The sequence below is a fragment of the Panulirus ornatus genome, chromosome 25 (genome assembly GCF_036320965.1).
Source record: "Panulirus ornatus isolate Po-2019 chromosome 25, ASM3632096v1, whole genome shotgun sequence".
NCBI classification, from domain to species: Eukaryota; Metazoa; Arthropoda; class Malacostraca; order Decapoda; family Palinuridae; genus Panulirus; species Panulirus ornatus.
Window position 1 is genome coordinate 25,297,804 of NC_092248.1, and position 14,731 is coordinate 25,312,534.

At 38.8% G+C, this 14,731-nt stretch overlaps 1 protein-coding gene across 1 annotated transcript; it reads right to left on the bottom strand.

Moving 5' to 3' along the window:
* Window positions 1–1,672: 1,672 nt before the first annotated feature.
* LOC139757150 (abasic site processing protein HMCES-like) lies at window positions 1,673–2,432 on the bottom strand (the record flags this gene model as incomplete). The annotated part of the gene is made up of 1 exon (XM_071677249.1): window positions 1,673–2,432. A coding segment is annotated over one exon (636 nt), but the record flags the coding sequence as incomplete, so codon positions are not given.
* Window positions 2,433–14,731: the final 12,299 nt, after the last annotated feature.

Sequence of the window (14,731 nt, forward strand, 5' to 3'; positions counted from 1 at the left end):
TGAAAAGTTTTTATCGAGGATGTAAGGCATGTGTACGTGTAGGAAGAGAGGAAAGTGATTGGTTCTCAGTGAATGTAGGTTTGCGGCAGGGGTGTGTGATGTCTCCATGGTTGTTTAATTTGTTTATGGATGGGGTTGTTAGGGAGGTAAATGCAAGAGTTTTGGAAAGAAGGGCAAGTATGAAGTCTGTTGGGGATGAGAGAGCTTGGGAAGTGAGTCAGTTGTTGTTCGCTGATGATACAGCGCTGGTGGCTGATTCATGTGAGAAACTGCAGAAGCTGGTGACTGAGTTTGGAAAAGTGGGTGGAAGAAGAAAGTTAAGAGTAAATGTGAATAAGAGCAAGGTTATTAGGTACAGTAGGGTTGAGGGTCAAGTCAATTGGGAGGTGAGTTTGAATGGAGAAAAACTGGAGGAAGTGAAGTGTTTTAGATATCTGGGAGTGGATCTGGCAGCGAATGGAACCATGGAAGCGGAAGTGGATCATAGGGTGGGGGAGGGGGCGAAAATCCTGGGAGCCTTGAAGAATGTGTGGAAGTCGAGAACATTATCTCGGAAAGCAAAAATGGGTATGTTTGAAGGAATAGTGGTTCCAACAATGTTGTATGGTTGCGAGGCGTGGGCTATGGATAGAGTTGTGCGCAGGAGGATGGATGTGCTGGAAATGAGATGTTTGAGGACAATGTGTGGTGTGAGGTGGTTTGATCGAGTGAGTAACGTAAGGGTAAGAGAGATGCGTGGAAATAAAAAGAGCGTGGTTGAGAGAGCAGAAGAGGGTGTTTTGAAGTGGTTTGGGCACATGGAGAGGATGAGTGAGGAAAGATTGACCAAGAGGATATATGTGTCGGAGGTGGAGGGAACAAGGAGAAGAGGGAGACCAAATTGGAGGTGGAAAGATGGAGTGAAAAAGATTTTGTGTGATCGGGGCCTGAACATGCAGGAGGGTGAAAGGAGGGCAAGGAATAGAGTGAATTGGAGCGATGTGGTATACCGGGGTTGACGTGCTGTCAGTGGATTGAATCAAGGCATGTGAAGCGTCTGGGGTAAACCATGGAAAGCTGTGTAGGTATGTATATTTGCGTGTGTGGACGTATGTATATACATGTGTATGGGGGGGGGGGGGTTGGGCCATTTCTTTCGTCTGTTTCCTTGCGCTACCTCGCAAACGCGGGAGACAGCGACAAAGTATAATAAAAAAAATAAAAATAATATATATATATATATATATATATATATATATATATATATATATATATATATATATATTTTTTTTTTTTTTTCATACTATTCGCCATTTCCCGCGATAGCGAGGTAGCGTTAAGAACAGAGGACTGGGCCTTTGAGGGAATATCCTCACCTGGCCCTCTTCTCTGTTCCTTCTTTTGGAAAAATTAAAAAAAAAAAAAAAAAAAAAAAAACGAGAGGGGAGGATTTCCAGCCCCCCGCTCCCTTAAATATATATTTCTGTGAAAATATATATTTCTTTATTATACATAATCAGTTTCCCATGTCTGTGAGGTAGCACCAGGAAACATAATAAGGAATGCATGTAACTGTTACCATATAGTTCCAACATAACCTTATTTCATAGAAAAAGAGAGAAAAAAAATAATTCTGGAAGTTTTCTTAAATTTGTAATCAGATATTTTTCTCATAAATGATTATATCCTACCATAATGTAAATGTTTTTATTAAAGCATACAGCTATATTCTACTTTTAAGTTTGTGAACTCAACTGATAATTGCCATAAAATTTTTATTAATGTTGAACTGGGTTTCTAATGCCCTTACTTCAGATTCAATTGTCATTAGCATTATCATCAGATTCCTTCTTTATCCACTTTGAGAAGGGTGATGGCTTCTTTTCTTTTTCCTCATAATGTTCTGGTGCTTCTGTTTTTCCTGGTTCTCTTTTCATATCTTTTAGGGCAGAATTGTCTTTTTTGGCTGAACCTTTGCTCAACCAGGCAGACATCAGTTTGCTACTTGCTGTTTCAGGGGGCTTCTTGTCCAAACTAACAGGCACATTTATGTTTGGTTCTTGATTGCGGGAATTATTGACAGCTGTAGAGACTGGATGCCATGTCAACTCTACCTCATTCGTCAAATTGGTCAGAGCTTCTTTATAACCAATACGTCCAAAATCTAGCCAATCCTCAACATCTTGATCAGTTTCCAGGATGGCAGGAATTCTATGGTGGAGACTAGAGAACTTTTTTCCAGACTCCATTGTCAATACTGTGTAGCTCATTACTTCCTCACCTTCTGTTGAAATCCAGAAGGAAAAAAGACCAGCTATCTTGAGTAACTGTGGTCCTCTCCACCCTTCATCTTCACTCCATACTCCTGGCTTGTCCCAACTTTCACGGTTCCATATTTCAATCCCTTCTGGCTGAGGAGCATACACAAAGTAAGGTTGTTTGGTCTTCTCCCCTTTGATATATATATATATATATATATATATATATATATATGTACATATATATATATATATATATATATATATATATATATATATATATATATATATATATATATATGTATATATATATATATATATATATATATATATATATATATATATATATATATATATATATATATATATATATATATATATATATATATATATATATATATATATATATGGATGGGGTTGTTAGGGAGGCGAACAAGAGTTTTGGAAAGAGGGGCAAGTATGCAGTCTGTTGTTGATGAGAGAGCTTTGGAAATGAGTCAGTTGTTGTTCGCTGGTGATAGCAGCGCTGGTGGCTGATTCATGTGAGAAACTGCAGAAGCTGGTGACTGAGTTTGGTAAAGTGTGTGAAAGAAGAAAGTTAAGAGTAAATGTAATTAAGAGCAAGGTTATTAGGTACAGTAGGGTTGAGGGTCAAGTCAATTTGGAGGTAAGTTTGAATGGAGAAAAACTGGAGGAAGTAAAGTGTTTTAGTATCTGGGAGTGGATCTGGCAGCGAATGCAACCATGGAAGCGGAAGTGAATCATAGGGTGGGGGAGGTGGCGAAAATTCTGGGAGCCTTGAAGAATGTTTGGAAGTCGAAAACATTACCTCGGAAACCAAAAATGGGTATGGTTGAAGGAATAGTGGTTCCAACAATGTTGTATGGTTGCGAGGCGTGGGCTATGGATAGAGTCGTGCGCAGGAGGGTGGATGTTCTGGAAATGAGATGTTTGAGGACAATATGTGGTGTGAGGTGTTTTGATCAAGTAATGTAAGGGTAAGAGAGATGTGTGGAAATAAAAAGAGTGTGGTTGAGAGTGCAGAAGAGGGTGTTTTGAAATGGTTTGGTCACATGGAGAGAATGAGTGAGGAAAGATTGACCAAGAGGATATATGTGTCAGAGGTGGAGGGAACGAGAAGTGGCAGACCAAATTGATTGACCAAGAGGATATATGTGTCAGAGGTGGAGGGAACGAGAAGTGGGATACCAAATGGATTGAACCAGGTCATGTGAAGCGTCTGGGGTAAAACATGGAAAGTTTTGTGGGGCCTGGATGTGGAAAGGGAGCTGTGGTTTCGGTGCATTATTACATGACAGCTAGAGACTGAGTGTGAACGAATGTGGCCTTTGCGCTACCTCGCTTTCATGAGGGGGGAGGGTGTTGTTATTCCATGTGTGGCGGGGTGGCGATGGGAATAAATAAAGGCAGACAGTATCAATTATGGGACTGTCCCATAGCCTAGTGGTTAGCATGCCTGTCTCTTGCACAGGGGTCCCGAGTTCGATCCTGGCTGTTGGAGGTTTGTATGTTCTATGAAGGTGCGCGTTTATATGCACTTTATTCGTATACATGTGTATGTGGGTGGGTTGGGCCATTCTTTCGTGTGTTTTCTTGCACTACCTCACTAACGCGGGAGACAGCGACAAAGCAAAATGAGAAAATGAAATAGAAAAAAAAAAAAAAAAATATATATATATATATATATATATATATATATATATATATATATATATATATATATATATATATATATATATATATATATATATATATATATATATATATATATATATATATATATATATATATATATATATATATATATACATTTACATTTATTTTTTATCCCTGGGGACAGGGGAGAAAGAATACTTCCCACGTATTCCCTGCGTGTTGTAGAAGGCGACTAAAAGCGGAGGGAGCGGGTGGCTGGAAATCCTCCCCTCTCATTATTTTTTTTTCTTTTTAATTTTCCAAAAGAAGGAACAGAGAAGGGGGCCAGGTGAGGATTTCCCTCAAAGGCCCAGTTCTCTGTTCTTAACGCTACCTCGCTAATGCGGGAAATGGCGAATAGTTTACATATATATATATATTTACATATATGTATAAATATATACATATATATATATATATATTTTTTTTTTTCTTTCAAACTACTCGTCATTTCCCGCGTTAGCAAGGTAGCGTTATGAACAGAGGTTTGGGCCTCTGAGGGAATATCCTCAGCTGGCCCCCTTCTCTGTTCCTTCTTTTGGAAAATTTAAAAAAAAAAAAAACAAGAGAGGAGGATTTCCAGCCCCCCGCTCCCTCTCCTTTTAGTCGCCTTCTACGACACGCAGGGAATACGTGGGAAGTATTCTTTCTCCCCTATCGCCAGGGATAATATATATATATATATGTATATATATATATATATATATATATATATATATATATATATATATATATATATATATATATATATATATATATATAAATATATACCCTAGAGTGAGCCAGGTACCGATTTTACCTGCTCAACCCATAGGGTTGGATAAAGTGCTAGAGTCACCGTGGACCGCCTAATGCAACCAGGATTCGAACCAATGAGCTCCTCCCTGGGTGGTCCGTGAATTGTATGGGAATGATTTTATGAGCTGAATGTCCCGAATTTCCTCTTTGACCAAATTTTATCAAATTAGATAGGAATATTGAAAATGTAAATCACTTCCAGTGAATTAGTTTTTGTCCCTAATTATGTTGTACCGAGTCATATTATGTGATCTGTTAGATGAGTTTGGTTCTCTTTAGATTTTTTTTTTGTTCTGTTTTGCTTAAATTTCTTAGCTGTTGTTTTCATTATAAGAGTTCTCGTATCTTCTTACAAGTATCTATGATGAGTTGTGTTGCTTCTCAAGAGTATAGTTGGTTTTCAGTTTTCTTCCCATTTGTTTTATGATCCCGTCTTAACTTGCAGTCTATTTTTTACATTTCAAAACTGCAAAAGTATTCTTACATGAGAAGCTGTCATCACAGTAAATTGAAAAGGGTGGGCTCGTTTCTGACCGCGCCTCAGTCTATGTGAATATGAAGACATTCTAAGGAAAGGAGAGCCAATAAGTATATTCCTGAAGAGTAATAAGAATTAGATGGAGATATACTCTTTAATTATATAGGGATCTACTTTGGTCATTGGAACAGCTATCAAAATCAATTAATCTTTGATTATATATGGTTTTGCTTATTGGCATTAAGGTAATTCAATCAAAAGCATTTTGCTCAGGAAGTCACTATGAAAGTTCTTTAATGAAAGTGAATTATGTTGCCTCACATGACAGAAGAGACGAGGTCTTTATCAAGACGTCTGGCAGATGGACTCTTGTTGCCTATACATCATATACACTTAGTTCAATCTTCATGATATTCTCTGATAGGAGAAAAGTTAGCCTAGTCGACAGTGTACGATGACAGTCCTAACTGTGTGTTCTTGAACTTCATCTGTATTTGATATCACTCCAAGCGAGATGTCTCCTTCGAAGTGGCTGTATCTTCGTCAGTGGATCCATAGATTACAGGTGTCGTCTAGGAATCTCACTGCTCAAATCCGCTCATTTTATTCTGTCCACACTCGGACCATAGCCTCGATGGTGTAGGTGTCCCCACTCGGACCATAGTCTCGATGGTGCAGGTGTCCCCACTCGGACCATAGTCTCGATGGTGCAGGAGTTCCATGAAAGGGGTCTTGGGGTTGCATTATGATCATGACAATATCTTGAATGTGCTGAGTATAATTATATGTTTTTCATTCTCTTTGAGAAATCAATTAGAAGATCTTGATGAAAGAGTAGTGTTTTATTTGACGACCTCTGTGAGTTTGAAGACCTTCTACCTCAAAACAGGAGTATGGCTGCACAGTTCGAGAAGCAACTGGTCCACTTGTGTGAGGCTGTGTGTGCAAAATGTTTCGATGGTGTCCTTCCCATGAGGTCGTGCAAATCTCGTTCCCGTTCGATCTCGTTTTAATAGATCCTTCCTCCTGCCATCGCTGGACCCAGCGGTATACTGTGGATACACTGACACCGGTGTTTCGAGATATATCGCGCGCTGACATACCAGACAACCACAGCCACACGATCCTGGCACGGTTGAACAGTACTTCTGCATTATCTCTTAGGCGTTTCACCATGACACAGACTCTGCCGGAAAGTAGCAATATATAATTGACACTTTATAGAATTGGAGAAAATACCAATATTTTCATAATGACTCTTAGTATACCACGATATATATATATCTATTTTTGCTTTATCGCAGTCTCCCGCGTTAGCGAGGTAGCGCAAGGAAACAGACGAAAGAAATGGCACAACCCACCCACATACACATGTATATAAATACACGTCCACACACGTAAATATACATACCTATACATCTCAATGTACACATATATATAAACACTCTGATCACTCAAAATCTTTTTCACTCCATCTATCCACCTCCAATTTGGTCTCCAACTTCTCGTTCACTCCACCACTGACACATATATCCTCATGGTCAATCTTTCCTTACTCATTCTCTCCATGGGACAAAACCATTACAAAACACCCTCTTCTGCTCTCTCAACCATACTCTTTTTATTTCCACACATCTCTCTTACCCTTACGTTACTTACTCGATCAAATCACCTCACACCATATATTGTCCTCAAACATCTCATTTCCAACAAATCCACCCTACTGCGCAGAACTCTATCCATAACCCACGCCTCGCAACCATACAACATTGTTGGAACCACTATTCCTTCAAACATACCCATTTTTGCTTTCCGTGATAATGTTCTCGACTTCCACACATTCTTCAAGGCTCCCAGAATTTTCGACCCCTCCCCCACCATATGATTCACTTCTGCTTCCATGGTTCCATCCGCAGCCAAATCCACTCCAAGATATCTAAAACACTTTACTTCCTCCAATTTTTCCCCATTCAAACTTATCTCCCAATTGACTTGACCCTCAACTCTACTGCACCTAATAACCTTGCTCTTATTCACATTTACTCTTAACTCTCTTCTTTCACACTCTTTACCAAACTCAGGCACCAGCTTCTTCAGTTTCTCATATGAATCAGCCACCACCGTTGTATCATCAGCGAACAACAACAGACTCACTTCCCAAGCTTTCTCATCCACAACAGACTTCATACTTGCCCCTCTTTCCAAAACTCTTGCATTCACCTCCGTAGCAACCCCATCCATAAACAAATTAAACAACCATGGAGACATCACACACCCCTGCCGCAAACCTACATTCACTGAGAATCAATCACTTTCCTCTCTTCCTACACATACACATGCCTTACATCCTCGATAAACACTTTTCACTGCTTCTAACAACTTGCCTCCTACACCATATATTCTTAATACCTTCCACAGAGCATCTCTATCAACTCTATCATATGCCTTCTCCAGATCCATAAATGCTACATACAAATCCATTTGCTTTTCTAAGTATTTCTCACATACATTCTTCAAAGCAAACACCTGATCCACACATCCTCTACCACTTCTGAAACCACACTGCTCTTCCCCAGTCTGATGCTCTGTACATGCCTTCACCCTCTCAATCAATACCCTCCCATATAATTTACCAGGAATACTCAACAAACTTATACCTCTGTAATTTGAGCACTAACTCTTATCCCCTTTGCCTTAGTGCAATGGCACTATGCAAGCATTCCGCCAATCCTCAGGCACATCACCATGAATCATGCATACATTAAACACCCTTACCAACCAGTCAACAACACAGTCACCCCCTTTTTTAATAAATTCCACTGCAATACCATCCAAACCTGCTGACTCGCCAGCTTTCATCTTCCGCAAAGATTTTACTGCCTCTTCTCTGTTTACCAAATCATTTTCCCTAACCCTCACACTTTGCACACCACCTCGACCAAAACACCCTATATCTGCCACTCTATCATTAAACACATTCGACAAACCTTCAAAATACTCACTCCATCTCCATCTCACATCACCACTACTTGTTATCACCTCCCATTAGCCCCCTTCACTGAAGTCCCCATTTGCTTCCTTGTCCTACGCAATTTATTTACCTCCTTCCAAAACATCTTTTCATTCTCTCTAAAATTTAATGATACTCTCTCATTCCAACTCTCATTTGCCCTCTTTTTCACCTCTTGCACCTTTCTCTTCAACTCCTGTCTCTTTCTTTTATATATCTCCCACTCATTTGCATTATTTCCCTGCAAAACACGTCCCAATGCCTCTCTCTTCTCTTTCACTAATAATCTTACTTCTTCATCCCACCACTTACTACCCTTTCTAATCAACCCACCTCCCACGCTTCTCATGCCACAAACATCTTTTGCGCAAGCCATCACTGCTTCCCTAAATACAACCCATTCCTCCCCCAATCCCCTTACCTCCTTTGTGCTCACCTTTTTCCATTCTGTACTCAGTCTCTCCTGGTACTTCCTCAAACAGGTCTCCTTCCCAAGCGCACTTACTCTCACCACCCTCTTCACCCCAACATTCTCTCTTCTTATCTGAAAACCCCTACAAATCTTCACCTTCGCCTACACAAAATAATGATCAGACATCCCTCCAGCTGCACCTCTATACACATTAACATCCAAAAGTCTCTCTTTCGCACGCCTATCAATTAACACGTAATCCAATAACGCTCTCTGGCCATCTCTCCTACTTACATACGTATACTTATGTATATCTCGCTATTTAAACAAGGTATTCCCAATCACCAGTCCTTACTAAGCACACAAATCCACAAACTCTTCACCATTTCCATATACAACACTGAACACCCCATGTATACCAATTATTCCCTCAACTGCCATATTACTCACCTTTGTATTCAAATCACCCATCTCTATAACCCGGTCTTGTGCATCAAAACCACTAACACACTCATTCAGCTACTCCCAAAACACATGCCTCTCATGATCTTTCTCATGCGCAGGTGCATATGCACCAATAATCACCCATCTATCTCCATCAACTTTCAGTTTTACCCATATCAATCTAGAATTTACTTTCTTGCACTCTGTCACATACTCCCACAACACCTGTTTCAGTAGTAGTGCAACTCCTTCCCTCGCTCTTATCCTCTCACTAACCCATGATTTTACTCCAAAGACATTCCGAAACCACTCTTCACCTTTATCCTTTCCTCAAACATACTACCTATAACTCCTTTTTTCTCATCTTGGTTATATCAACACACATTTAGACACCCCAATCTGAGCCTTCGAGGAGGATGAGCACTCCCCGCGTGACTCCTTCTTCTGTTGACCCTTTTAGAAAGTTGAAATACAAGGAGGGGAGGGTTTCTGACCCCCACCTCCCGTCCCCCTTTAGTCACCTTCTACGACACGTGAGGAATGCGTGGGAAGTAATATTCTCTCCTATCCCAGAGATACAGGAGAAAGAATATATATATATATATATATATGTATATATATATATATATATATATATATATATATATATATATATATATATATATATATATATAAATGGCTGATTCATGTGAGAAACTGCAGAAGCTGGTGACTGAGTTTGGTAAAGTGTGTGGAAGAAGAAAGTTAAGAGTAAATGTGAATAAGAGCAAGGGTATTACGTACAGTAGGGTTGAGGGTCAAGTCAATTGGGAGGTGAGTTTGAATGGAGAAAAACTGGAGGAAGTGAAGTGTTTTAGATATCTGGGAGTGGATCTGGCAGCGGATGGAACCATGGAAGCGGAAGTGGATCATAGGGTGGGGGAGGGGGCGAAAATTCTGGGGGCCTTGAAGAATGTGTGGAAGTCGAGAACATTATCTCGGAAAGCAAAAATGGGTATGTTTGAAGGAATAGTGGTTCCAACAATGTTGTATAGGTGCGAGGCGTGGGCTATGGATAGAGTTGTGCGCAGGAGGATGGATGTGCTGGAAATGAGATGTTTGAGGACAATGTGTGGTGTGAGGTGGTTTGATCGAGTGAGTAACGTAAGGGTAAGAGAGATGTGTGGAAATAAAAAGAGCGTGGTTGAGAGAGCAGAAGAGGGTGTTTTGAAGTGGTTTGGGCACATGGAGAGGATGAGTGAGGAAAGATTGACCAAGAGGATATATGTGTCGGAGGTGGAGGGAACAAGGAGAAGAGGGAGACCAAATTGGAGGTGGAAAGATGGAGTGAAAAAGATTTTGTGTGATCGGGGCCTGAACATGCAGGAGGGTGAAAGGAGGGCAAGGAATAGAGTGAATTGGAGCGATGTGGTATACCGGGATTGACGTGCTGTCAGTGGATTGAATCAAGGCATGTGAAGCGTCTGGGGTAAGCTATGGAAAGCTGTGTAGGTATGTATATTTGCGTGTGTGGACGTATGTATATACATGTGTATGGGGGGGGTTGGGCCATTTCTTTCGTCTGTTTCCTTGCGCTACCTCGCAAGCGCGGGAGACAGCGACAAAGTATAAAAGAAAAAAAAAAAAAAAAAAATATATATATATATATATATATATATATATATATATATATATATATATATATATATATATATATATATATATATATATATATATATATATATATATATATATATATATATATATATATATATATATATATATATATATATATATATATATATATATATATATATATATATATATATATATATATATATATATATATATATATATATATATATATATATATATATATATATATATATATATATATATATATATATATATATATATATATATATATATATATATATATATATATATATATATATATATATATATATATATATATATATATATATATATATATATATATATATATATATATATATATATATATATATATATATATATATATATATATATATATATATATATATATATATATATATATATATATATATATATATATATATATATATATATATATATATATATATATATGTATATATATATATCATATATATATATATATATATATATATATATATATATATATATATATATATATATATATATATATATATATATATATATATATATGAAACAGGAGTTGTGGGAGTTTGTGATAGAATGTAAGAGACTAAATTCTTGATTAATGTGGGTAAAAATGAAAGTTGACGGAGAGAGATGGGTGATTATTGGTGCATATGCACCTGGGCATGAGAAGAAAGATCATGAGAGGCAAGTGTTTTACGAGCAGCTGAATGAGTGTGTTAGTGGTTTTGATGCACAAGACCGGGTTATAGTGATGGGTGATTTGAATGCAAAGGTGAGTAATGTGGCAGTTGAGGGAATAATTGGTATACATGGGGTGTTCAGTGTTGTAAATGGAAATGGTGAAGAGCTTGTAAATTTATGTGCTGAAAAAGGACTGGTGATTGGGAATACCTGGTTTAAAAAGCGAGATATACATAAGTATACGTATGTAAGTAGGAGAGATGGCCAGGGAGCGTTATTGGATTACGTGTTAATTGACAGGCGCGCGAAAGAGAGACTTTTGGATGTAAATGTGCTGAGAGGTGCAAGTGGAGGGATGTCTGATCATTATCTTGTGGAGGCTAAGGTGAAGATTTGTATGGGTTTTCAGAAAAGAGGAGTGAATGTTGGGGTGAAGAGGGTGGTGAGAGTAAGTGAGCTTGGGAAGGAGACTTGTGTGAGGAAGTACCAGGAGAGACTGAGTACAGAAAGGAAAAAGGTGAGAACAATGGAAGTAAGGGAAGGGGGGAGGAATGGGATGTATTTAGGGAATCATTGATGGAGTGCGCAAAAGATACTTGTGGCATGAGAAGCGTGGGAGGTGGGTTGATTAGAAAGGGTAGTGAGTGGTGGAATGAAGAAGTAAAATTATTAATGAAAGAGAAGAGAGAGGCATTTGGATGATTTTTGCAGGGAAAAAATGTAATTGAGTGGGAGATGTATAAAAGAAAGAGACAGGAGGTCAAGAAAAAGGTGCAAGAGGTGAAAAAGAGGGCAAATGAGAGTTGAGGTGAGAGAGTATCATTACATTTTAGGGAGAATAAAAAGATGTTCTGGAAGGAGGTAAATAAAGTGCGTAAGACATGGGAGCAAATGGAAACTTCAGTGAAGGGCACTAATGGGGAGGTGATAACTGATGTGGGAAGGAGATGGAGTGAGAATTTTGAAGGTTTGTTGAAGGTGTTTGATGATAGAGTGGCAGATATAGGGTGTTTTGGTCGAGGTGGTGTGCAAAGTGAGAGGGTTAGGGAAAATGATTTGGTAAACAGAGAAGAGGTAGTAAAAGCTTTGCAGATGATGAAAGCCGGCAAGGCAGCAGGTTTGGATGGTATTGCAGTGGAATCTATTAAAAAAGGGAGTGACTGTATTGGTAATTGGCTGGTAAGGTTATTTAATGTATGTATGACTCATGTTGAGGTGCCTGAGGATTGGCGGAATGCGTGCATAGTGCCATTATACAAAGGCAAAGGGGATAAGAGTGAGTGCTCAAATTACAGAGGTACAAGGTTGTTGAGTATTCCTGGTAAATTATATGGGAGGGTATTGAGTGAGAGGTTGAAGGTATGTACAGAGCATCAGATTGGGGAAGAGCAGTGTGGTTTCAGAAGTGGTAGAGGATGTGTAGATCAGGTGTTTGCTTTGAAGAATGTGTGTGAGAAATACTTAGAAAAGCAAATGGATTTGTATGTGGCATTTATGGATCTGGAGAAGGCATATAATAGAGTTGATAGAGATGCTCTGTGGAAGGTATTAAGAATATATGGTGTGGGAGGCAAGTTGTTAGAAGCAGTGAAAAGTTTTTATCGAGGATGTAAGGCATGTGTACGTGTAGGAAGAGAGAAAAGTGATTGTCTCCATGGTTGTTTAATTTGTTTATGGATGGGGTTGTTAGGGAGGTGAATGCAAGAGTTTTGGAAAGAGGGTCAAGTATGAAGTCTGGTGTGGATGAGAGAGCTTGGGAAGTGAGTCAGTTGTTGTTCGCTGATGATACAGCACTGGTGGTTGATTCATATGAGAAACTGCAGAAGCTTGTGACTGAGTTTGGTAAAGTGTGTGAAAGATGAAAGTTAAGAGTAAGTGTGAATAAGAGCAAGGGTATTACGTACAGTAGGGTTGAGGGTCAAGTCAACTGGGAGGTAAGTTTAAATGGAGAAAAACTGCTGGAAGTAAAGTGTTTTAGATATCTGGGAGTGAATCTGGCAGCAGATGGAACCATGGAAGCGGAAGTGAATCATAGGGTGGGGGAGGGGGCGAAAACCCTGGGAGCCTTCAAGAATGTGTGGAAGTCGAGAATATTATCTCGGAAAGCAAAAATGGGTATGTTTGAAGGAATAGTGGCTCCAACAATGTTGTATGGTTGCGAGGCGTGGGCTATGGATAGAGTTGTGCGCAGGAGGGTGGATGTGTTGGAAATGAGATGTTTGAGGACAATGTGTGGTGTGAGTTGCTTTCATCGAGTAAGTAATGTAAGGGTAAGAGAGATGTGTGGAAATAAAAAGAGCGCTTTTGAGAGAGCAGAAGAGGGTGTTTTGAAATGGTTTGGGCACATGGAGAGGATGAGTGAGGAAAGATTGACCAAGAGGATATATTTGTCGGAGGTGAAGGGAACGAGGAGAAGTGGGAGACCAAATTGGAGGTGGAAAGATGGAGTGAAAAAGACTTTGAGTGATCGGGGCCTGAACATGCAGGAGGGTGAAAGGCGGGCAAGGAATACAGTGAATTGGATCGATGTGGTATACCGGGGTTGACGTGCTGTCAGTGGATTGAATCAGGGCATGTGAATCGTCTGGGGTAAACCATGGAAAGTTGTGTAGGGCCTGGATGTGGAAAGGGAGCTGTTGTTTCGGGCATTATTGCATGACAACTAGAGACTGAGTGTGAACGAATGAGGCCTTTGTTGTCTTTTCCTAGCGCTACATCGCACACTTGGGGGGGGGGGAGGGGATGGTATTTCATGTGTGGCGAGGTGGCGATGGGAATGAATAAAGGCAGACAGTGTGAATTGTGTGCATGGGTATATATGTATGTGTCTCTGTATGTATATATATGTGTACATTGAGATGTATAGGTATGCATATTTGCGTGAGTGGACGTGTATGCATATACATGTGTGTGGGGGTGGGTTGGGCCATTTCTTTCTTCTGTTTCCTTGCGCTACCTCGCAAACGCGGTAGAAAGCGACAAAGCAAAATGAAAAAAAATAATATATATATATTTATATATATATATATATATATATATATATATATATATATATATATATATATATATATATATATATATATATATATATATATATATATATATATATATGTATATATATATATATATATGAATATATGTATATATATATATATATATATATATATATATATATATATATATATATATATATATATATATATATATATATATATATATATATATATCTTTCTTTCATACTATTCGCCATTTCCCGCATTAGCGAGGTAGCGTTGAGAACAGAGGACTGGGCC